The 22,537-nt window shown below is 45.4% G+C and overlaps 1 protein-coding gene across 1 annotated transcript in view; it reads left to right on the forward strand.

The window, feature by feature from the left end:
• The first annotated feature begins 1,068 nt into the window (after positions 1-1,068).
• SCAF1 (SR-related CTD associated factor 1) overlaps positions 1,069-22,537 on the forward strand; it is a 68,224-nt gene continuing 46,755 nt past the window's right edge. Inside the window, 7 exon segments of the mRNA XM_044281592.1 lie at positions 1,069-1,457; positions 13,948-14,143; positions 15,048-15,102; positions 16,180-16,289; positions 16,568-16,704; positions 17,072-17,193; positions 17,976-21,521. Of these exon segments, the coding sequence (XP_044137527.1) occupies positions 13,970-14,143; positions 15,048-15,102; positions 16,180-16,289; positions 16,568-16,704; positions 17,072-17,193; positions 17,976-21,521 (4,144 nt within the window). The 5' untranslated portion in view covers positions 1,069-1,457; positions 13,948-13,969.

Here is a 22,537-nt window from a genome sequence, read left to right on the forward strand (position 1 = left end):
ACCTCTACACTGTGCCACACAATATACAGTATACCGCTACACTGTGCCACACAATATACAGTATACCTCTACACTGTGCCACACAATATACAGTATACCGCTACACTGTGCCACACAATATACAGTATACCGCTACACTGTGCCACACAATATACAGTATACCTCTACACTGTGCCACACAATATACAGTATACCGCTACACTGTGCCACACAATATACAGCATACCGCTACATTGTGCCCCACAATATACAGTATACCCCTACACTGTGCCACACAATATACAGTATGCCTCTACACTGTGCCCCTTATTGTTTTTCGCCCCAGGGCCCCATTTCACCTAGAACCGGCCCTGCCTAGCTCTATGCAAAAAATTCTGGTGACAGGTTCCCTTTAAACGCAAGGTGTGAAAGTAGCCTAAACTTGGCAGGAATTTTTGGTTGGGAAAGGTGGTGACCCTATTATGGCGCTCTGAAATTGTACTGGAAGAAAGTAGTCATTTCTACAGACTTTCAGGCAACACAGCAGCTTCTTCCATAGAGAGCTCTGTCTGGAAACCTGTCTATATGACAATAGTTAGCTCCAATATAGGAGCTCAACACTGAATGCGCAATAACTGCAGGGCTTTATGCACACTACAACTCCCAACATTCCACACGCGCTTTGTTCTGACTTCCGCTGTAGCGCTTTGCATTCTGGGTGACAGAGTTGAGGCCTTCTCTGCGTCCTATCGGCCCTCTGCCAATACCGCACCTAAAGAAAACTACACTTCCCGTCCTGCCTTTCGTGAAGTGTTCTGCCAGATTCCTATACCTTGGCAGAATGCTATACCGGAAGTGACGCGGCCGCACAGGAATCAGCTTGAGGAGGGGGTGTGTGCTTTGTGGTGTCCCCAATACCGTGCACTCAGCTCTGCTATGTGCGCACTCAGGGGTAGGGAGATCTGATGGAACCTTCTGCACTACCTACCCCTGAGTGCGCACGCGCGGTGTACGGTTTCGCGCAGGCAAATGAAGTAGGTGCTTCTGGCGGTCCGATTTTTTTTTTACGAATCCATAGCAGAGCTGAGTGCAGGATATCGGGGACACCACATAGCGCACACACACACCGTCCTCAAGCTGATGCCTGTGCGTCCCCGTCACTTCCGGTGCGGCCGCCTCACTTCCGGTATAGCATTCTGCCAAGGGATAGGAATCTGGCAGAACAGCGGCTGCGCACGTAGACCGCGGTGCGCATTGGTAGCTGTAGTATGTGACAGTGTGGCTTCCCGACCTACGTAGTGACCATCTGCGCCACAGAACTACAACGCCCAGCATGCCGCGCAACTGCTAGCACCCGCTGAAGCAGCGGGGTAAGATGGCGGCCGCTGGAAGGATGGGGAAGCTTCCTTTGTTTTAAAGCGGAGAAATCCACCCAAATCGTCCTTCGCCAGTGCGGCCCGTCCCGGCAGAGGCGGATTGTAAGCGGCAGGCGCCTGTGTGAGTCGGTGGGTCTGAGTAGGCCGGGGGCTGGGAGGGGTCTTCTTGCCGGGGCTGCGGAGCCATCGGGAAGATCGGATGTGTCGTATTTGTAATCGCATCATCCTTCATGATGCATTACTGCAGGCCTGTGTAATGTGAACGGGGCCTGCGGGCTGCAGTGCACACAGCAGATTGTGTGGACTGAGCCTGTGCACGGAAAATGCCAAGTATTCACAATATGCAGGGTTATTGCACATCCATGTGTTATTTGCAGAATGTATTCGATTGCACTGATTTATATCCCCTCATACGGTGTATGCTGTGTATAGATGGAAGAGGGGATCTTCATCAGCTGTCATACATGGTCTGATTCTAGATCTGGATGATGGATGTAGAAAGTCACAATTGCATCCACATCTGCTGTGCATTAGACAGGGGTCCATTTTCAGTGATATGTTTAGTCTAGGACAGTGATGGCTAACCTCCGGCGCTACAGCTGTGCTGAAACTACGACTCCCAGCATGCTCCATTCATTTCTGTGGAGTTCTGAGAACAGCCCAGCAGGTGTGCATCTTGGGAGCCGTAGTTTTACATCAGCTGGAGTGCCGGTGTTCCGTGAGATTTCCCTACCCTCGTCACTTCCGGTCGCACCGGACATGGCGTAAGGAGGTGAGCCGGAGTTGTGGCGCACCGCGTCGGCGCACAACGACTGGGTAGGGAAATTTCATAGCAGAGTTAGCTTAACACAGGCCGACACTGCGCATGCGCCGGGAGCCTCACCAGTGGTTAGGGTAGGGAAAAAAAGTATGGGCCAGTCTGCAGGCACAGTGATCGGGTGGATTTTCTTAGCTGGACACCGACCGACACTGTGCATGCGCTGGCAGCCTCACCAGCGGTTAGGGTAGCGAAAAAGCACTTGCCTGTAATTTTTATCTACCCTAACAGCTTGTGGGGCTCCCAGCGCATGCGCAGTGTTGGCCGGTGTCCAGCTTAGGACATCCATCCGATCACCGCGCCTGCACACTGGCTCATACTTTTTCCCTACCCTAACCGCTGGTGAGGCTCCTGGCGCATGCGCTGTGTCGGCCGATGTCCAGCTAACTCTGCTATGAAATTTCCCTACCTCGTCGTTGTGCACCAAACCTCCTCACGTCATGTCCGGTGTGGCCGGAAGTTACGAGGGTAGAGAAATCTCATGAGCTATGAAAATATAACGGAACACCGGAGGTCAGCCATGGCAGTGATAGGTTCACACAGAGTATTTTGCCCGCGGATTAAGCGTCAAAAATCTGCACCAAAAAAAGCATGCAGAGCTTCCCAACTGATTTCAGTGGGCAATGTGCATGTTAAACCACAGCGGGAAAAAAGAAGTATCATGACTATTCTTGATGCAGAATCCGAGCCCAGAATTTCTGTTGAAAATGACCAGGAATGGAAATCTTCAAAATCATATTAAAAAAGCATCAGGGAAAAAAAATAACAAAAAAGCAAAAAAAAAAAAAAAAACATGATGTGGATCAGGTTCTTTTCATCACTGAAAATACTCGGTGTGAACCTAGCCTTACAATGTTTTCCATCATATTGTGTATCTTTGTGTTTGACTTTTACTGTTTTACAAACACAATTGCAAGTGACTTTATGTATCAAAATTGTATCCACAAAAGTTACTCAAATCCCATGAATCTCATTCCTCCTCTCCATATGCTATATCGTTAGGATCTTATTTTGGTATATATAGACCAGGGCTGCCCAACCTGCGGCCCTCCAGCTGTTGCAAAACTACACCTCTCAAAATCCCCTGATAGCTGTAGGCTCTCTGAGCATGCTGGGAGTTGTAGTTTTGCAACAGTTGGAGGGCTGCAGGTTTGGCATCCCTGATATAGATCATGGGGCACATGTATAAATATGGCCAATGTTTTTCGGCATTAATCTAGTGCAGAAAATGGTCCTCATACTTAAATAGTATTTATAAACCGCCACTAATTTTGGCAGGTTTCCGTCTTGTCTGTCAGTTTTTTTTAACTTTCTGACATGGGTACATCTGGTTGCATGAGCTTATAGCCATATATCCAGATCCTGATAAAATTACGTGTTGAAGGTAAACAGGTTGAGGCCTGATTGTGGTATATGTATTCTTGGATCCTCTTAAGCTGAGCCTCCAGCTTCCTTCATGCTTATCTTCTGAGTAAAGATTCCTTCAAATATGGCTGTTTCAGTGGAGTGCCTAGGGTATTTGGCACCCGGGGTGGGTACTTTCTCTGGCAACCGGGGCTGGAACTTTCTCCGGCACCCCTCTCCCCCCTTTTTTTTCTGGAAAATATTAAAGAAAACTATGCCACGTATATAGTGTCGTTGCTCATTGCCCCTGAGGATCCCAGGGATCTGGCAAACATTTTGGGGGCAACGTATGAAGCGATCGTCAGTGCTGACCCTAAACCATATAATCAATACAATTAATCAGTGAAAAGGAAGCAATAGAGGGACGAGTGGTGACAGTGCACAGAACCACATCCCTGGTGTAGGAGTGAACACAGATACGATAGCTTGCCGGTGTTTAGTGGTCAGAGGACTTTTAATGAAATAGAGTGGAATTATTATTACAGATTATAGAACAAATGTAAATTGGGGGCTCTCAGCCGTAGGGGGGTGGGCAGTTTTTATTTAGGAAAACCTAATACCCTTCATTTATCTAGGTCAGATTTGTTGATTTGACGTCTATTGTACCCCCCAGCCCCTCGTAGTGTATAGTGTACAACACTCCGCAGTATACAGTGTAATACCCCACAGTATATAACAGTGCCCAGTATACAGTACCCCATAGTATGCAGTATATAGCACCCTATAGTATACAGCATCCCACAGTATGCAATATATAGTATAGCACTCCACAATATGCAATACATAGTATAACACCCCACAGTATATAGTACCCCACAGTATGCAGTATACCATACAATATATCACCCCACAGTATACAGCACCCCACAGTATACAGTAGAGCAGTAGAGCACTCCGCAGTAGAGCACTCCGCAGTAGAGCACTCCGCAGTAGAGCACTCCGCAGTAGAGCAGTAGAGCCCTCCGCAGTAGAGCAGTATAGCACCCCACACTATACAGTAGCTTTTACAGTATATTAGCATCCCCTGTCACCTTTTCCTGATGTAATCTTCACATAAAAAAGCTCCACAATTACGGCAAACTTCTCCTGCAGCAACACTCCTGGTAGAGAGAAAGGACCTTTAATTACCTCATAGCCATGTGACCAGTAATAAAGATGTTACTGGTCACATGGTGTTGATGTCATCAAAGGTCCTTTCTCCTGAGAGAATCACAGCTCTCCTTCCTTGCAGAGACATTTGGCTGGGCGCTTCTGCTCAGGCAGCACCCCCCTTTATAGTTGACAGCATGACACCTGGGACGGACCGCCCCCCTCTAGGCACGCCACTGGGCTGTTTCTTGAAAATGTTGCCTGGTTTCCAATAACAGAAATCTGTCAGTAGTGCGAAAGGGGGTCTGATGACTAGAGGGCCGATCATTCTGGATATCAATGTTGGCTAGAGGTCATGGTACTTTCACACTTGCGTTGTTTGATTCCGGCAGGCTGTTCCGTTGCCTGAACTGTATGCAAACACATGTCCTTTTTTTCTGACTGATCAGGCATTATTTAGACTGATCAGGATCCTGATCAGTTTGAAAAATGCCTGATCAGTCAGAAAAATGCATTGCAATACCGGATCCATTTTTTCTGGTGTCATCAGGCAAAACGGATCCGGTATAAATTTTTTCCACATTTTTAAAGGTCTGCGCAGAGCAGAATACCGGATCAGTCAATGCGACAATTTGAATGCCGGCACTAATACATTCCTATGGAAAAAAAATGCCGGATCCGGCATTCATGCAAGTGTTCAGTTTTTTGGGCCAGAGATGAAACCTCAGCATGCTGCAGTATTATCTACGTCCTGAAAAGTCAAAAAGACTGAACTGAAGAGATCCTGATGCATCCTGAATGGATTAGGCTGGGTTCACACGGGCGAGATTTCACCTAACGCATTGCACCTGCACTGAATCCGGACCCGTTCATTTCTATGGGGCTGTGCACACGAGCGGTGATTTTCACGCATCACTTGTGCGTTGCGTGAAAATCGCAGCATGCTCTATATTGTGCGTTTTTGACGCAACACAGGCCTCATAGAAGTGGGGCTGCGTGAAAATTGCAAGCAAGTGCGGATACGGTGCAATCTTTTTATGCGTGGTTGCTAAGATGAAAGTCTATTCACTGTATTATTTTCCCTTATAACATGGTTATAAGGGAAAATAATAGCATTCTTTAAAGAGGACCTTTCACCAGAATAAAACATCTAAACTAACTATACAGACATGGAGAGCGGCGCCCAGGGATCTCCCTGCACTTACTGTTATACCTGGGCGCTGCTCCGTTCTCCCAGTAAAGCCTCCGATATCTTCATATGTTAGGCTCCACCCAGGGGAACCTGCCGGCGTCTCATTCTCCCATGCTGTAGCGCTGGCCAATCGCAGCGCTCAGCTCATAGCCTGAGAGGCTCTTTTTTTTCCCTCTCAGGCTATGAGCTGAGCGCTGCGATTTGCCAGCGCTACAGCATGGGAGAAGGAGACGCCGGCAGGTTCAACTGGGTGGAGCCTAACTATGAAGATACCGGAGCCTATACTGGGCGAGCGGAGCAGCGCCCAGGTATAACAGTAAGTGCAGGGAGATCCCTGGGCGCCGCTCTCCATGTCTGTATAGTTTAGATGTTTTATTCTAGTGAAAGGTCCTCTTTAATACAGAATGCTTAGTAGAAGGTCAATTGAGTGTTAAAAAAATAAAAAAATTAACTCGCCTCCAATGGTTCGCGTAGCTGCCGGTCTCCTGTTCTTTCTTCAGGATCTGTCAAAGGACCTGTGGTGACATCACTGTGCTCATCACATGATACATCACCATGGTGATGGACCATGTGATGAGCTCAGTGACGTCACCACATGTCCTTTGACAGGTCCTGAAGAAAGAACAGAAGACCGGCAGCTACGCGATCAATTGGAAGAGGTGAGGTTAATTAATTTTTTAACCCTCAATTGACCTTCTACTAAGCATTCTGTATTAACCTTCTCAGGACCGCCGCACGCAGGATTGCGTACTGGTGGCGGCCCTGTTGTTCCTCCTGGATGCGCCGATGCGTCCCTCTCGCGAGAGGCGAGATTTCCTGTGAACGCGCGCACACAGGAGTGCGCGTTCACAGGATCGCAAGGTAAACCAGTGGATCTACAGCCTGCCAGCGGCGATCATTATTATATATATTTTTTTTTTAACCCTTGAAAGGTATATCAGACGCTGTTTTGTTAACAGCGTCTGATATACCTGCTACCTGGTCCTCTGGTGGTCCCTTTTGCTTGGATCGACCACCAGAGGACACAGGCAGCTCTGTAATAAGTAGCACCACACTACACCCCCCGTCACTTATTAACCCCTGATCATCCCCCTTTCATTGATCACCCCCCCTGTAAGGCTCCATTCAGACGTCGGTATGTGTTTTGCGGATCCGCAAAACACGAACACCACGGATCTGCAAAACACGGACACCGGCAATGTGCTTTCTGCATTTTGCGGATCCGCACATTGACAGAACTATATAGAAAATGCCTTTTCAATTGCGGACAAGAATAGGACATGTTCTATAGGCTCTACAAAAAACGCAGTGTTCGCCCGATCAGGCCTGATCTTGTGCGCACACTTGCGTTCAGTCCGCCCCACCGCAGTGACAGAATATTTTTTTTTCTGATCACTTCAAAAACACCGTAAAATCGCTGCGGCGCTATAAAGATCACTTTTGAAGGGCATGGCGAGTTCATTGATTTTTATTTATTTTTTTGGCACAAGTTAGCGGAAATTTATTTTTTTTTTTCTTACAAAGTCTCATATTCCACTAACTTGTGACAAAAAAATAAAATCTCACATGAAATCACCATACCCCTCACGGAATCCAAATGCGTAAACATTTTTAGACATTTATATTCCAGACTTCTTCTCACGCTTTAAGGCCCCTAAAATGCCCGGGCAGTATAAATACCCCACAAGTGACCCCATTTTGGAAAGAAGGCACACCAAGGTATTCCGTGAGGGGTATGGTGAGTTCATGTAAAATTTTATTTTTTGTCACAAGTTAGTGGAATATGAGACTTTGTAAGAAAATAATAATAATCATTTTCCGCTAACTTGTGACAAAAAATAAAAACTTCCATGAATTCACTATGCCCATCAGCGAATACCTTAGGGTGTCTACTTTCCAAAATGGGGTCATTTGTGGGGTGTTTCTACTGTCTGGGCATTGTAGAACCTCAGGAAACATGACAGGTGCTCATAGTTTGTAAACGCTATAACTTTTACCCAAACCAATAAATATACACCTTATTGCATTTTTTTTTTTTATCAAAGACCTGTAGAACAATAAATTTAGAGAAAAATGTATATAGAAATGTAGTTTTAATAGAAAAAATTTACAACAGATAGTGAAAAATGTCATTTTTCGTCAAACATTTAGGTAAATTTCGATTAATAACAAAAAACGTAAAAATGTCAGCAGTAATGAAATACCACCAAATGAAAGCTCTATTAGTGAGAAGAAAAGGAGGCAAAATTCATTTGGGTGGTAAGTTGTATGACCGAGCAATAAACCGTGAAAGTAGTGTAGTGTAGTGCAGAATTGTAAAAAGTGGTCTGGTCATTAAGGGGGTTTAAGCTAGGGGGGCTGATGTGGTTAAAGAATGCTATTCTTTTCCCTTATAACCATGTTATAAGGGAAAATAATTACATCTACACAACCTTGAACCCAAACCTGAACTTCAGTGAAGAAGTTCAGGTCTGGGTACCACATTCAGTTTTTTATCACGCGTGTGCAAAGCGCATTAAAAACTGAACCTGGATATGTCATCAGTATCTAATGGATGGAGGTCCGACACCCGGGCCCAGAACCGATCAGATGTTTGAGAATGCAGTGGTGCTCCTATGAGCGCCGCAGCCATCGCCCTGCTGACCAAGCACCGTGTTGTACATTGTATGGCAGCTGTAATTGGTATTGTGCTCAGCACCATTCACTTCTATGGGGTTGAGCTGCACCTAGGCCACATGACTGATTAATGTGTCGTCACTCAGCCTAGGGAAAGTTGGAAAAGTAAACTTTGGTATATAGTGGCTCACCTCTCTTATCACTGTGGCAATGGTGCTCTGCTATGAGTGATTCGCCTAATCCCTTCGTAATATACTAATATAAATTTATTAGCAGGCACTTACCATCAGATGGTGAGTGCCTGCTAATTAATTTATAAAGTTGGAAAAGGCCACGGCGCTCACAGGAAGACTGATAGCTTCTCAAACAGCTGACTGGTTGGGTCTTGGGTGTCGGACTGCCAACGATTGGATACTGATGATGACTTATCCAGAGGATAGGTCATCAGTATTTAAAGGGGTTGTCCGGGTTTAGAGCTGAATCCGGACATATCCCCATTTTCACCCAGGCAGAACTAAGAATAGTCTGCCCAAAGGCCAAAAACTCAGCTAGTCTGGCATCTAGTCTATAATGGGAGATGAATGTCGATTCAGAGCTCCAGGAGGCAGCTTTACAAATCATGTCGAGAGGCAGAAGACTCCTCGGCAAAAGAAGTAGCCACAGCTCTAGTAGAGTGGGCCTTTTACAAACTCAAGAGGATCCTGAGATTGGGAAACAAAGGCTTCTCTAATAGCCTCCTTAATCCACCGACTGATGGAAGGTTTGGATGCCTTACAGCCTTTAAACTTACCGGCAAACAGGATTAGAAGATTTTCATCTTTCCTGGACTCCTTTGATCTATCCATATAGATCCGGAGACATCTCGAAACGCGCAGTGGATGTCTAATAGGTTCCTCGGAGGAGGTGGAACATGTTGACAGAACCGGGAGGGATATCACCTGGTTGATGTTCTGGAACTTTAGGCCTAAAATACGGGAGGTATCTAAGAAGGACCCGATCATGTAAAAATATTGTATAGGGCTCATGTGCTGAGAGAGCTTGAAGCTCAGAGACCCTCTTGGCCGAAGTTACTGCAAGGAGAAACACAAGCTTCCAAGTGACAAACTTGAAATCCACCTCCTCTAACGGTTCAAAGAGGGGAGATGCTAACCCCACTGAGAACTACTGATAAATCCCATTGAGGAATGGGTCTCAGTACTGTAGGCTTTAATCTTTCAGCTCCTTTAAGGAACCGTTTGATTAGCGGGTCCTGAGAAAAGGGCCTGTTGAGGCAAGCTGAGATGGCTGAAACTTGAACCCTTAGGCCCCTTTCTCCGCGCGGGTGCAATGCGTGAGTTAAACGCATTGCACCTGCACTGAATCAGGACCCATTCATTTCTATGGGGCTGTTCACATGAGCGGTGATTTTCACGCATCACTTGTGCGTTGCGTAAAAATCGCAGCAAGCTCTATTTTGTGCGTTTTTCACGCAACGCAGGCCTCATAGAAGTGAATAGGGCTGCGTGAAAAGCGCAAGCATCCGCAAGCAAGTGTGGGTGCAGGGAGATTTTCACGCACGGTTGCTAGGGATGGAGACCCGATCATTATTATTTTCCGTTAGAACATGGTTATAAGAGAGAATAATTGCATTCTTTATACAGAATGCATAGTACAATAGCACTGGGGGGGTTAAAAAAATTTAACTCACCTTAATCCACTTGATCGCGCAGCCCGGCTTCTCTTCTGTCTTCTTATTTGCTGTGTGCAGGAAAAGGACCTGTGGTGACATCACTCCGGTCATCACATGATCCATCACCATGGTAAAAGATCATGTGACGGACCATGTGATGACCAGAGTGACGTCACCACAGGTCCTTTTCCTGCACACAGCAAATAAGAAGACAGAAGAGAAGCCGGGCTGTGCAATCAAGTGCATTAAGGTGATTTCAAATTTTTATTTTTTAACCCCTCCAGCACTATTGTACTATGCATTCTGTATTCAGAATGCTATTATTTTCCCTTATAACCATGTTATAAGGGAAGATAATACAATCTACAGAACGCCGATTCCAAGCCCGAACTTCTGTGAAGAAGTTCGGGTTTGGGTACCAAACATGCTGATTTTTCTCACGCGCGTGCAAAACGCATTACAATCTTTTGCACTTGTGCAGAAAAATCATGCATGTTCCCGCAACGCACCCGCACCTATTCCCGCAACGCCCGTGTGAAAGAGGCCTTAGAGTAGAAGGGGCAAGGCCCCTTTTAAAGCCGTCTTGCAGGAACTGAGAGTAGGCTCTCTTGGTAGAGTCCGCTGTAGAATGAGACGGCGTTCTCAGGACCGACTCTGAAAGCCCTTCTACTCCGGGAAGGGACTGATCAACCTCCAGGCTGTCAGGTTGAATCTGTGCAGATCTGAGCAGAAGTGAGTGTCCCACGACACCAAGGTCTGCTGCGGGGGGAGCCTCCAATATTGTCCTCGACTCATCTGAGTGAGCTGGGTAAACCAGGATCTTTTCGGCCAAAACGGTATGATGGCTATCACCGAGGCCTGATCCTGACGGATTTTCATCAATACCCTTGGAATCCTGTAAAACGGAGGGAAGATGTAAGCCAGCCTGAACCTCCAAGATATTGACAGAGCGTCTATTGCCAGGGGGTTGTCCTCGTAAAGGGAGCTAAACCTGAGAAAAACGTGAAAAAAAATCGCGTTAAAAGCGAAATACCCAGAAGTGACGTGACTGAGAAACCCCACGTCACTTACGGAAGATGGCAGTGCCCAGGGACTGAAAAACTGGAACGAGGACGCTGCCAACCTACCTCAGCCAGGCGCAGATAAGCTGTCGCCAACTAAATAGGTACATAAGCAAAAGGGGGGGCAACCGCGTTACCCAAAGAAATAAGAAGTATATAGAACTTTCTGCATCAGATCTGCTGTCAATTTGCTCTTAAAGAGGACCTTTCACTAGTATACAAACTAAAAACTAACTATCTGTGGGCAGAGCGGCGCCCAGGGGCCCCCCTGCACTTACTAGTATGCCTGGGCGCCGCTCCGTTCGCCCGGTATAGGCTCCGGTGTCTCAGGTCTGTCTGTTGTACTGGACTGATTTTTTTGTAGGAGGCGTGTCCCTTGCTGCAGTGCTGGCCAATCGCAGCGCACAGCTCATTCGCAATCGCAGGCTATCAATCCAGTACAACAGACGGAGCTGAGACACCGGAGCCTATACCGGGCGAACGGAGCGGCGCCCAGGCATACTAGTAAGTGCAGGGGGACCCCTGGGCGCCGCTCTGCCCACAGATAGTTAGTATTTAGTTTGTATACTAGTGAAAGGTCCTCTTTAAAGGGATTGTGCAACAATATATATTGATTATTTATTCTCCGGTTATCAATATCTGATCGCCGGGGATCCAACACCCAGCACCCTGCTGATCAGCTGTTTGAAGAGGAGATGGTTCTCCATGCGAGTGCTGCTTCCTCTTCATTACCCTGCCGCCACTGCAAGGGAGACGTGGCGAAGTAAAGCGCACGCATACAGCACTGCCTCCTCTTCAAACAGCTGATTGGCGCAGGTGTCTGACTTCAGGATAGGTCATCAATATAAAACCCTCGAACAACACCTTGGATAGCTGCCAGCAGAACAACCCTTTGGCCTCCTCTATACATACATGCTCAGCTTGGTGCACGTGTTCTCAGTGCATATAGAGGTGTAAGGCGCTGCCTTTTCAGATCCTCCTTTCCTCCAATATCTTCCATTGGGTGGGAGCCCACTCATGGATATTAGATGGTTGGCTTATCCTACTGGGAGCAGCAGGTTCAAAGCAGAAATTCAGTGCAGATTTTTCTGCTTTTCCTCATCAGATCTGCACCAAAATCCAGACGTGTTACTTGTCCTGATCTCACCCTTTGCATTACAATGTGTTATATCTGAGCAAACAGTTGACATGCTGTGGATTTCTAAATCCTCACAGAAAAAAAGCTATGTGTACATGATTTGTCAAATGAAAATCTGCATTGTGTGCGGCTTGTCATTCACTTTGCTGACCCCAACCATACACAGTTCTGAACAAGCTTTCACGAATCGGGGGGAGACCTGTCAAAGGCACTGTTCACATCTGCATTGGAGAAGCCATTCCATCCTTGATTTGTTAGGGAAAAACAAATACTGCAGCATTTATTGTGGTAGACCGCAGGATGTCAGCCTTTACTTCATTTTTACTGCTGTCCAGTAAGAGCGCATGTGGGCCGATGGAAAGTGTCAAGTTGCCCATTATACAAATTTCTTTGGACAGTAACTGTTCCAATTTTTTTATCCCTTTCAATCTGAACTCCTGTTGTATTGAAGAGGCACTGGTGCTCAATAAAATGGAGTGGCACCTTTTTAGTGTTTTTCAAAATTGTGCCACTTTCGATCTAGCATTGTGCAACAGACCGTGTCTCCTTTTTTTTTTGTTGCAAAAGCCATAGCACTTTATCCTTTCTATTCATACTAGATGAGGGTCCCAGGTATTGGCTCTTAAAGGGGCATCCTGAGACTTTTTTTTTTTTCCCCTGAAGACCTGTCTTCTAGATAGGTCACCAGTATCTGATTGGTGGGAGTCGGGGAACCTCACCACCCATCATCTGTTTGAGAAGGCACTGCCACGGCCTTCTTGCAGCCTTCCCTAGGCCATGTGATATCACATTCATTTGTCACTTGGCCTAGGCCCAGCTCAGCCCCATTGCAGTGAATGGGGCTCAGCTGCGATACCAAGCGCAGCCTCTATACAATTGACGGCGCTGTGCTTGGTGCAATGAGAGAAGGCCGCAGCGATACGTGAGCACTGGTGCCTTCTCAAACAGCTGCTCGCGGAGGTCTCAGGTTTTGGACCTCCACTGATCAGATACTTGATGACCTACCCAGAAAATAGGTCATCAGTATAAGGCCTCATGCACATGACCATTGCCGTTTTTGCGGCTCTGATGCGGAATCATTCACTTCAATGGGGCCGCAAAAGATGCGGACAGCACTCCGGGTGCTGTCCGCATCCGTTGCACCGTTCCGTGGCCCCGCAAAAAAAAAAAAATGTCCGTTTTGCGGACAAGAATAGGCATTTCTACAATGGGCCGCCCGTTCGGTTCCGCAAATTGCAGACGGCACACGGGCGGCTTCTGTTTTTTGCGGACCGCAAATAACGGCACGGTCGTGTGCATGTAGCCTAAAAGTCTTGAAAACCCCCTTGTCAGCTGTGGACTCCTTGGTTGATACAATATATTATACCTAGGAGCAATTGATTAATTAATTTTCACATTTCTTGTACCCCTGCCCCTAAGACACTGGAGGGCAGTTATGTCTATTTGGTAGGAGATTAAAACGTCACCTTGCTCTCACCAGCCAACCCAACTATGCTGTGACGGCCTATCATTGGAGATGACTGCGCTATGCACTGCGTCTATGTTCTTAACATCCTTTTTTTTTTTTCCTTTTAAAAAAAAAAAATATTTTTTTTTTTTATACTAGGTGTCTATTGGAGGCTGCAGTAATGGCAGAAGACCGCCAGGAACAGAAACAAACCAAGGAAGATGCTGAAAAGGAAGTAACGGAAGAATCAACACTGACATTAGAACCATCGTTATCAGAGGATGAACATGAGCTCCCCGCCAATGCCGCCGAACATGATCCTTCTGAAGTGCTTTGCCCTGGACACATCATTCTGGTAATCAGTGCTCCACATGTCACATGCATTGGTCAGGAAACATAAAAGTACTTCCTTTTACTTTTCTTTTCAACTTTAAAGGGAGTCTGTCACCAGGAAATTCACTGCTAAAGCAGGTATACTGTCTTGTAGGGCTAGCTCAGCGTAATGATACCTTTCACCTGGGACCGATGATCAGGTAGATAAACGGGAACTGATAATTGCCTGAATGTCAGTGGAGATGGGAACATGCAATCAATACAGTGATCTGTATCCGCATTTATCAAACTGGTGTAAAGTAGAACTGGCTTAGTTGCTTATAGCCGTGAAGGAGCTGTGAAAAATGAAAGGTGGAATCTGATTGGTTGCTATGAGCAACTAAGTCAGTTCTACTTCACACCAGTTTGATAAATGACCTCAAATGATTTTTGCTGTCAACAGAAAGCTTTTTCCACTGCCAGATTATCAAATTATCAAGCTCATTCTGATAGATCTTCGGTCCAGGTAAAAGGACTTTCAGTAATCCATTCCTTCGTTCTGTAGAAAGCGTACTTAAATGCAAATGAGAAGCTAAGTGCATTGTGGGCAGCCCCATTTCACTCTGAGCACCTCTGCTCCTCCTGTGTAGTAGCATAGTTTGCAAGACTGAAAAAAGATGTACGTCCATCCAGTTTAGCCTGGTATCCTGCAAAGTTGATCCAGGAGAAGGCTACAAACCGTCATGAGGTAGAAGCCAATTTTCCTCTGCCAGTCCCTCCCTGATTTCGTTACAACTCTCGGCCTCAAGTCTATATGCCTTAATAGGACACGTGGCAGGTGTTGTCACCTTAATACAGTGATCTGTACAGGCACATTACTTTCAAGTTTGTGAACTATTTCCCCTTTGTCATATACTTAAATAATTTTATATTTCATTTCATTGTAGAAAGCTTTGCAGCAAGTTGTCAGTGAAAGCAAGAAGACTCTCCACAGGGTTCCAGGTATGTTGGGTCAACACATTGCTGAAATATTAATGAAGCTTTACCTGTGTAGGATATTTATTTTTGCTTGTTTCTTGGACCACAGACTACGCACATTTGCCTCATAATAGGGTCTTTCCCTAAACACTGCCAGGTAAAATAACACCTAGGGTTGAGCGATATACCGGTATCCACGATATACCACGATATTAAAACACGGCAATATGGCGATATCACAGTTTCCGGAAAACCGCGTATTTAATGACGTCATAGGAGTGGTCGCACTTCTAAAATGTCCGATTCCACCTACTTATGTTGCCCGGTCACTGGTCTCTGCCTCCTGCATTACTACTAGCATGCGGAGGGCTGAACATGGCTGCAGGGACGAGCAGGCTTTTTTTTTTTTTTTCTTTTCTTCACTTTATATAAACCTGTGATGGCAACTTTACCAAGACTTTGTACAAACATTAAAGAGGACCTTTCATGGGTCCAAAGAATACCAGTTGTCACTTCTAGCCCTTGTGGAGCCCTGTCCTGTTCTTTAAAATCTCCCAAAGAAGACTTCCTCCACAAATTATCCTAATAGGATTTTACCCCAGTTAGATGGATCGTAAGAGGCGTCCCTACACTACCACACACCGCCCCATACAGTATTATGTCTCCTGGTGGCTGCCCCCATACGGTGCAACGTCTCCTGGTGGCTGCCCCCATACGGTGCAACGTCTCCTGGTGGCTGCCCCCATACGGTGCAACGTCTCCTGGTGGCTGCCCCCATACGGTGCAACGTCTCCTTTTGGCCCCAAGTGTTTTTTTTTCTGCTAAATGGGTATTTATCGCGATATATATAGTTATCGCGATAAATTTCTTAATATCGTTATCGTGGGAATATTTTTGATATCGCCCAACCCTAATAACACCCACCAACATGGGGGGCGACTGATGGCAAATTGTGCATGCCTCTGGTGGTTTGGCTTAGGGCTGCACACCGGCTTCGTCCAGGAATTGTCCACTGTTTAGAATGCCCTGTAGATGCCCTACCATAAAGAGATCTATTTTGTCATTTATTTTTGCGTAATCATTATTTCTTTTATTTTGTAGACCTAAAATCAAAGTGTTCAAAATCAAAAAAGGCTTGCAAGAAGAAACCATTGATGAGGCCAGTGGATCCTGAAGAGACAAATTGTCTCCATGCGGAGAATGAAAATTCTGTAAGTAGTATGGAAAAAATACTAGGAGTAGGCATCCTTTATTTGTCACTAACAAGCAATGTAGCCACTGTTGGGCCATGTCCAGACATGGTGCACTTGATGCTACAAAACCACAGCAACTTGCAGCAGAACAGTTGTGGCTGGGGTTTCGAAATGTTATTCACATGCTGCTGATTATGTTACGAACATGCCACAGATTTGGTGGATTACAAGAATTTTACGGTCTGCTGATAGGACAGTCCTTGTAACTATATGTATTGACATTTTTTTCTTTTCAGCTTCTTGAGCCCACAACTGATCTGTTGTCTAGTCTGGCTAATGCATTGGAGTACTTTGAAAAGACTTCTAGTACAATCACACCAGGGTCTCGTCTCCAGTCTCCTATAGAAGAGAACTTACAGTATGAAGATTTATAGTGAGTATCAGTGCTTGACATTGATTGCAACTTAATAAGGAAATTTGACTGAATGCACAATAGTGTGTATTCTTTGACAAGGAATTGGTGATGAAATTGGTGCCCATTTTTTTTTCTGTATCTTTCACTCCATTGAAAGAGGATTTCCATATGCTCTATTTTGTTCAGTGGATACCACATGATATTTGCTGATTGTGGGGTTTCCAGCAGCAGAATCAACAATCTATTTGTCCACTTAGGCACACTATTCTTATGGATCATGACCAAAGATTCTCGGACACTTCATCTGGACTTGTTTTTTTACATTAATTGACCCCTCTAATTTCTAATTTTAAAATGTTCATGTTTTTATTCTTTTTCCCCTAAGTTCCTTAGAGGAACTGGATGAAGTTGAATTTATGGCAGAAATTAGACTTGGCGATGTTGAAGCTTATTCAAGTAGACGGTCGGGAATTTTCAGAGATAGACACTGGAGATTCCAGAAATCAGGTATGTGGCCCTTTACTATTACTACTTACAGTGTAAATCTGACATTTACACAGTCAGATTTTCTGCCTGTATTAAGCATGCCAGTATAACAATTGTTGTTCGTTTTAAAGGGGTTTTCCGAGATTTTCAGCTGTTTGAGAAGTCACCAGCATTCGCAGTAGCACCATGGCCTTCTCTCATCAAACACAGCGCCATACATTGTTTATTGGCTGTGCTTGGTATCACAGCTCTGCCCCTTTCAATTGGGCTGAGCTACCCCTAGGCAATGTGACTGGTGACCATGACATCACATGGCCTAGGCAAAACTGCAAGAGGGCCGCAGCGCTACTGCAAGCACCTGATTGGTGGGGGTCCTGAGTGTCGGACTCCCATAGATCAGATACTGATGACCTATCCTGAGGATCGGTCATCAGTTAAAAAAATATCAGAAAACGCCTTTTAAGTCTATTTACATGGAGCTGTCATTGCTATTGTGATGAACAATTGTAAGTGTGATCATTTGGGCACTTAGTGTCATCTTTGTCGGCAGCACATCCATTTTTACACATGGCGATTTGTTGCAGACAACTAATGATTTCTGTGCCTGCTAGCTTGCATGTCAGCTGATCAAAGGGCATGTTTACATGAGGCAGTATTGGGAACAAGTGTTCGAAAGGGCGTTCACCCGATCCTCACCCCTTGTAAACCGTCCTTTGGTTGTGTTTTAGATGTTTTACTAAATTCTGTTATCTTTTATATCCAGCTTATGTGTTTGCTTATTCTTTGTTTTCCTGTTCTTGCAGTGTGCCTAAGTACCTCAGGGCTGCAACTCGCTGAAGGACAATCAGCAATTGAAGAGACAGCATCCAGGCCTTCCAGAACAGAGGATTCACTGGAACACCTTAAATACCCTCTAAATATTAATCCTTGTATGCCCAGGACATTGCACAGAACTAGCTTAAGCACAAAATGTGATGTAATACAGAACTCAAAGGATTTTCACTACAAAGATCTGAACAGGACTTCACAGCAGAAGAGTCCTTCTAAAGCAATTGTAGTACCAGGACTTCTGTGGCCTGAGAACAGTCCAATGGATGCCTTCTCCATTTCTAGGGTACAGAATAAATTTTGCTCAAACAGGACTACACTGATTAATAGCAATACTCAGTTTGTTAAAAATCAGCCGGATGCGTTAGTGTCTGTAGGACTTGCTTTAGGAAATGGCACTGGGGTAACGGGCGGACAACAAAGACCACTTAGTGGAGAAGGGTCCACCTCAAACAGCCAACATACACAGCCTACTGGTTCTTTGGAGAAGACAGATTCAAGTTCCTCCTATTCATCATCCTCTTCACAGAATCCTGCAGGTGGCAGTGGCACACAGTCAACAATGTCACAGGACCTAGATATTTATGACCCTTTTCACCCAACAGATGAGGAAAATGTGAATGGAGATTATATTTATGAGGACTCCCCAGGGAAGGAAATGGATGAACAGGAGGATCAAAAATATGATCCCTTCGATCCTACTGGCTCTAATCCAAGTTCCTCAGAGCACAGCCCTTCACCATATGAGGACGATGATGATGATGATATTGATAGTGAATCTCACCCCGAAGGTAGAATATCTGAGGCCTTGGCTGGTATCTATGATGAAAATAGTTTAAGCCAAGAATATCCTGGCATAGACAAAAACAGGGAAGGTTCAAACTCTGCTGAATGTGATAAATTTCAGGGGATTGATGAGCATGAGGGTGGTAATGAAGTTGACAGTAACAAAGAACAAAGACTTCCCAAAGATCCCTTAGACACTGCCTCCAAAAACGTTTCAAAACTGGATTTTGAACCTTACAGTCCTAGCTCCAGCATAGACCTGGACACAACAGATGAAATGGAGCTACAGGAAACTTCAAAAGTATCTGAGGAAAAAAATGTAAATGAGCCACCAGCTGCTGATTCAACCTTGGATGAAATCAGTCCATCAGATACTTCAGTAGAGCCTATAAGGAGAGTATTCACTGTAGATGTTGGTCAAGACTTTAGTCGTAAAACAGACTTTACATCTGAAGCGGAATCTAAATCTAAGGTTGAAATTAAAGTATCGCTAGAGTCTTTAGCAAAGCCGGACATGAAATCCTACTTACGGTTAGAAAAAATTGCCAAACTAGGAAGTGAGTCAAGATCACGCCACAAAAGAAGACATTCCTCTGAAAGGAGGGATCGGGATGATGACTCTGATCGGAAATATGATTCCGAAATTGAAGAGGGAGAAATTGTCCAACCAGATGAAGATTGTTTTAGTCCAATGCCCTTGTTCCGCAGCCGATGTCGTGTAATTGAGAGACCACTTAGAATGGTTGAAGGAGATGACTTTCTGTCTTTGCATGCAGATTCAGATGAGGAAGGAGCTTTGCAGATTGATTTTGGTGAAAACCAAATGGAAAACCGATGGAAAGGGCTAGACCTGAGGCGAAAGATCACAAATCAGCGCAGAGAGAGGTATCGTAAAAAGTCAATATCACCCACAAGACCTAAAAAGCAGTCAAAATCTCGTTCTCCTTCTAGCTCGCATAGTCGTAAAAAGCCCAAACGAGAGAGAAAGAGATCAAGGGAACAAAGAAGGTCAAAAGAACCAAGACCATCTGGGTCATGGTCTAGTGCAAAAAAGCTAGGGAAGGAGAGTAAGGACCGTAAGCGTTCTAGGTCACGCTCTTACAATAAGATTTCTCGATCTCTGTCCAGAGACCGAAGGCGATCGCGTTCTTGGTCGCCTTCCATTAGCACCAGCTTATCTGCTGTAGAGTCCTCTCGTACATCAGCTGAAAGGAGGAAAAGTCGTAGATCAAAATCAAAGGAGAAAAGACGTCGGTGGTCTAATTCTGGTAGTACTGATCGAGATCGAAAAGATAAACACAAAGAGAAACATCGTTCAGATGCAAAGAAAAAAAAGAAAAGATCACGTTCTAAATCCAGAGAAAGAGACCGTGACAGACGGTCTTCCCGCCACTCCAATGAAAGGAAGGATAAAGATAAACCAAGATCAAGGCACTTGTTGGATGAACCCAAGGCTGAAAATCCTCCACTGTTAGAAAGGAGACGGCGTGACAGTCGGTCAGTAGTGCCACCTTCCATTCAGGATCTCAATAATGCTGATCTTTTTACTATTAAGCGAACTATTACTATCAATCCAGAAGAGAAATTAGCTAGGGAGGAGTTGCTGCGCAGTCCTGAGCTGTCTGGAAAAAGAGAAGTTCTCTATGATTCTGAAGGGCTAAGCTTTGAAACCTATTCTGACCGTGAAACTCTTGATGATAGGGATGGCAAATGTAATCGACCTTTTGACAGGCGTTCAGGGAAATCTGATTCTGGCAAGAGAAGGCTACCCATGGAATTTGACACAAAGCGGGTTGAAGAAGACAGAGAGAGTAGGCAGAAAATCTCTAAAGAGCGAGATAGAAAGCGTGATAGATCCTACACAGATGATAGCCGTGAACGATACAAGAAGCGGTTCAAAGATGTTCCTGAACCAGAGCCTTTGAAGTTAGACAGAGAAAAGGTTCGTGTGGAAAAGGATAAGACTCCCAAAAAAATTAAAACGAGTCATAAAGACGGCAAAGGAAGTTCAACCAGAAAGGTCAAACTTCAGTCTAAAGTGGCTGTTTTGATTCGTGAAGGAGTAAGCAGCACAACCTCTGTGAAAGAAGCGGGTTCCATTGGGGTTAAATTTAGTCGTGATAGAGAGAGCCGTTCTCCATTCCTTAAATCGGAAGAAAAGATGGCAGATATAAAGGGTGGTCGGCCCAAACCTGAAACTGAAGATCTAAAAGAGCCTCTTTTAAGGCCTAAAAAATTAAAAAGCTTAAAAACGAAGACTGGTGTTAAGAAGGTAAAGAGTGCAGGAGGTGGAGGGGCTCTTGTTAAAACCAAGGGAACTCTAGAGAAGAAGAAAAAGAAGCTAAAGACAAAGGCCTCACTCAAAAAGTCTAAGGCAGATAGCTGTAGTCAGGAGGTCCTAAGCCCAATTGAAACCAAAGATGAACCAATTTGGTCAGATACAGAGAAGTCTGAGATTATAGTGAAACCACCAAGTCCGCCCAAGCCAGCCAATGAGCAGGAGCTCACTCCTGATTCACAAACTGTAGACAGTAGCTGCAAGACTCCAGATGTGTCATTTATGCCAGAGGAACTCCCTCCAGACCCAGAGAGAAGTATTGACTTGGAGGTTGATAGTATTTCAGAACCTAAAGAAGAGGGTCCCCGTCCAGCCCATCCTCCTCCGCCACCTCCTGCGCCAATGTCTTGGAACCTGCAGTCAGGAGTAGATTGTGCCACGAGTGGTGTTTTGGCATGTGAGTATATTTGTCTGTTAGTCCACCACCCATCCAGTAGACTTGTGTAAATGATTTATTTCTAGAGGATTGCCAGTACGGAAAAGTTCATTGTTGGTGTTGGCAAAAGAGTTGCATAGCCAATGCATTTTAGGCTACTTTCACACTGGCTTTTCAGGGTCCGCCTGTGAGATCCGTTTCAAGGCTCTCACAAGCGGCCCCAAACAGATCAGTTTAGCCCCAATGCATCAGTTTGGCTCCGTTCCGCCTCCATTCCGCTCTGGAGGCAGACACCAAAACGCTGCTTGCAGCGTTTTGGTGTCCGCCTGGCGGTGCGAAGCCGAACGGATCCGTCCTGACTTACAATGTAAGTCAATAGGGACGGATCAGTTTACGTTGACACAATATTGGTGCAATTGTAAACGGATGCGTCCCCCATTGAGTTTCAATGTAAAGTCAGGAGTCCCTATTAATATACCATTGGAGAGGAGTTTTCTCCAATCCGATGGTATATTTTAACTTGAAGCGTCCCCATCACCATGGGAACGCCTCTGTTACAATATACCATCGGATCTGAGTTAGAACGTGAAAACTCAGATCCGACAGTATATTCTAACACAGAGGCGTTCCCATAGTGATGGGGATGCTTCAAGTTAGGGGGGCTGTTATCCGCATAATCAACCCCTTAGGTGCCACACCTGAGGGGTTAATTGTGCGGATCTCAGCCCCCTGATCGGGCGCTGCCAGGCAGCAGGGGCCAGACCCCCCTCCCTCCCCAGTATTAAAAGCATTGGTGGCCAGTGCTCCCCCCCCCCCCCCCCCCACCTCCCCAGTATTAAAAGCACTGGTGGCCAGGGTTTAATTGTGCTGATCACAGCCCCCTGTAAGAGATCGGGTGCTGCCAGGCAGCAGGGGCAGTTATGTACACAGTTCTTAGTATATTCTAACTTGAAGCGTCCCGGGAATGCCTCTGTGTTAGAATATACTGTCGGATCTGAGTTTTCACGATCATGAAAACTCAGATCTGAAAAAGCTGT

Source organism: Bufo gargarizans, chromosome 2 (assembly GCF_014858855.1).
Source record: "Bufo gargarizans isolate SCDJY-AF-19 chromosome 2, ASM1485885v1, whole genome shotgun sequence".
In the NCBI taxonomy this organism is placed as follows: Eukaryota; Metazoa; Chordata; class Amphibia; order Anura; family Bufonidae; genus Bufo; species Bufo gargarizans.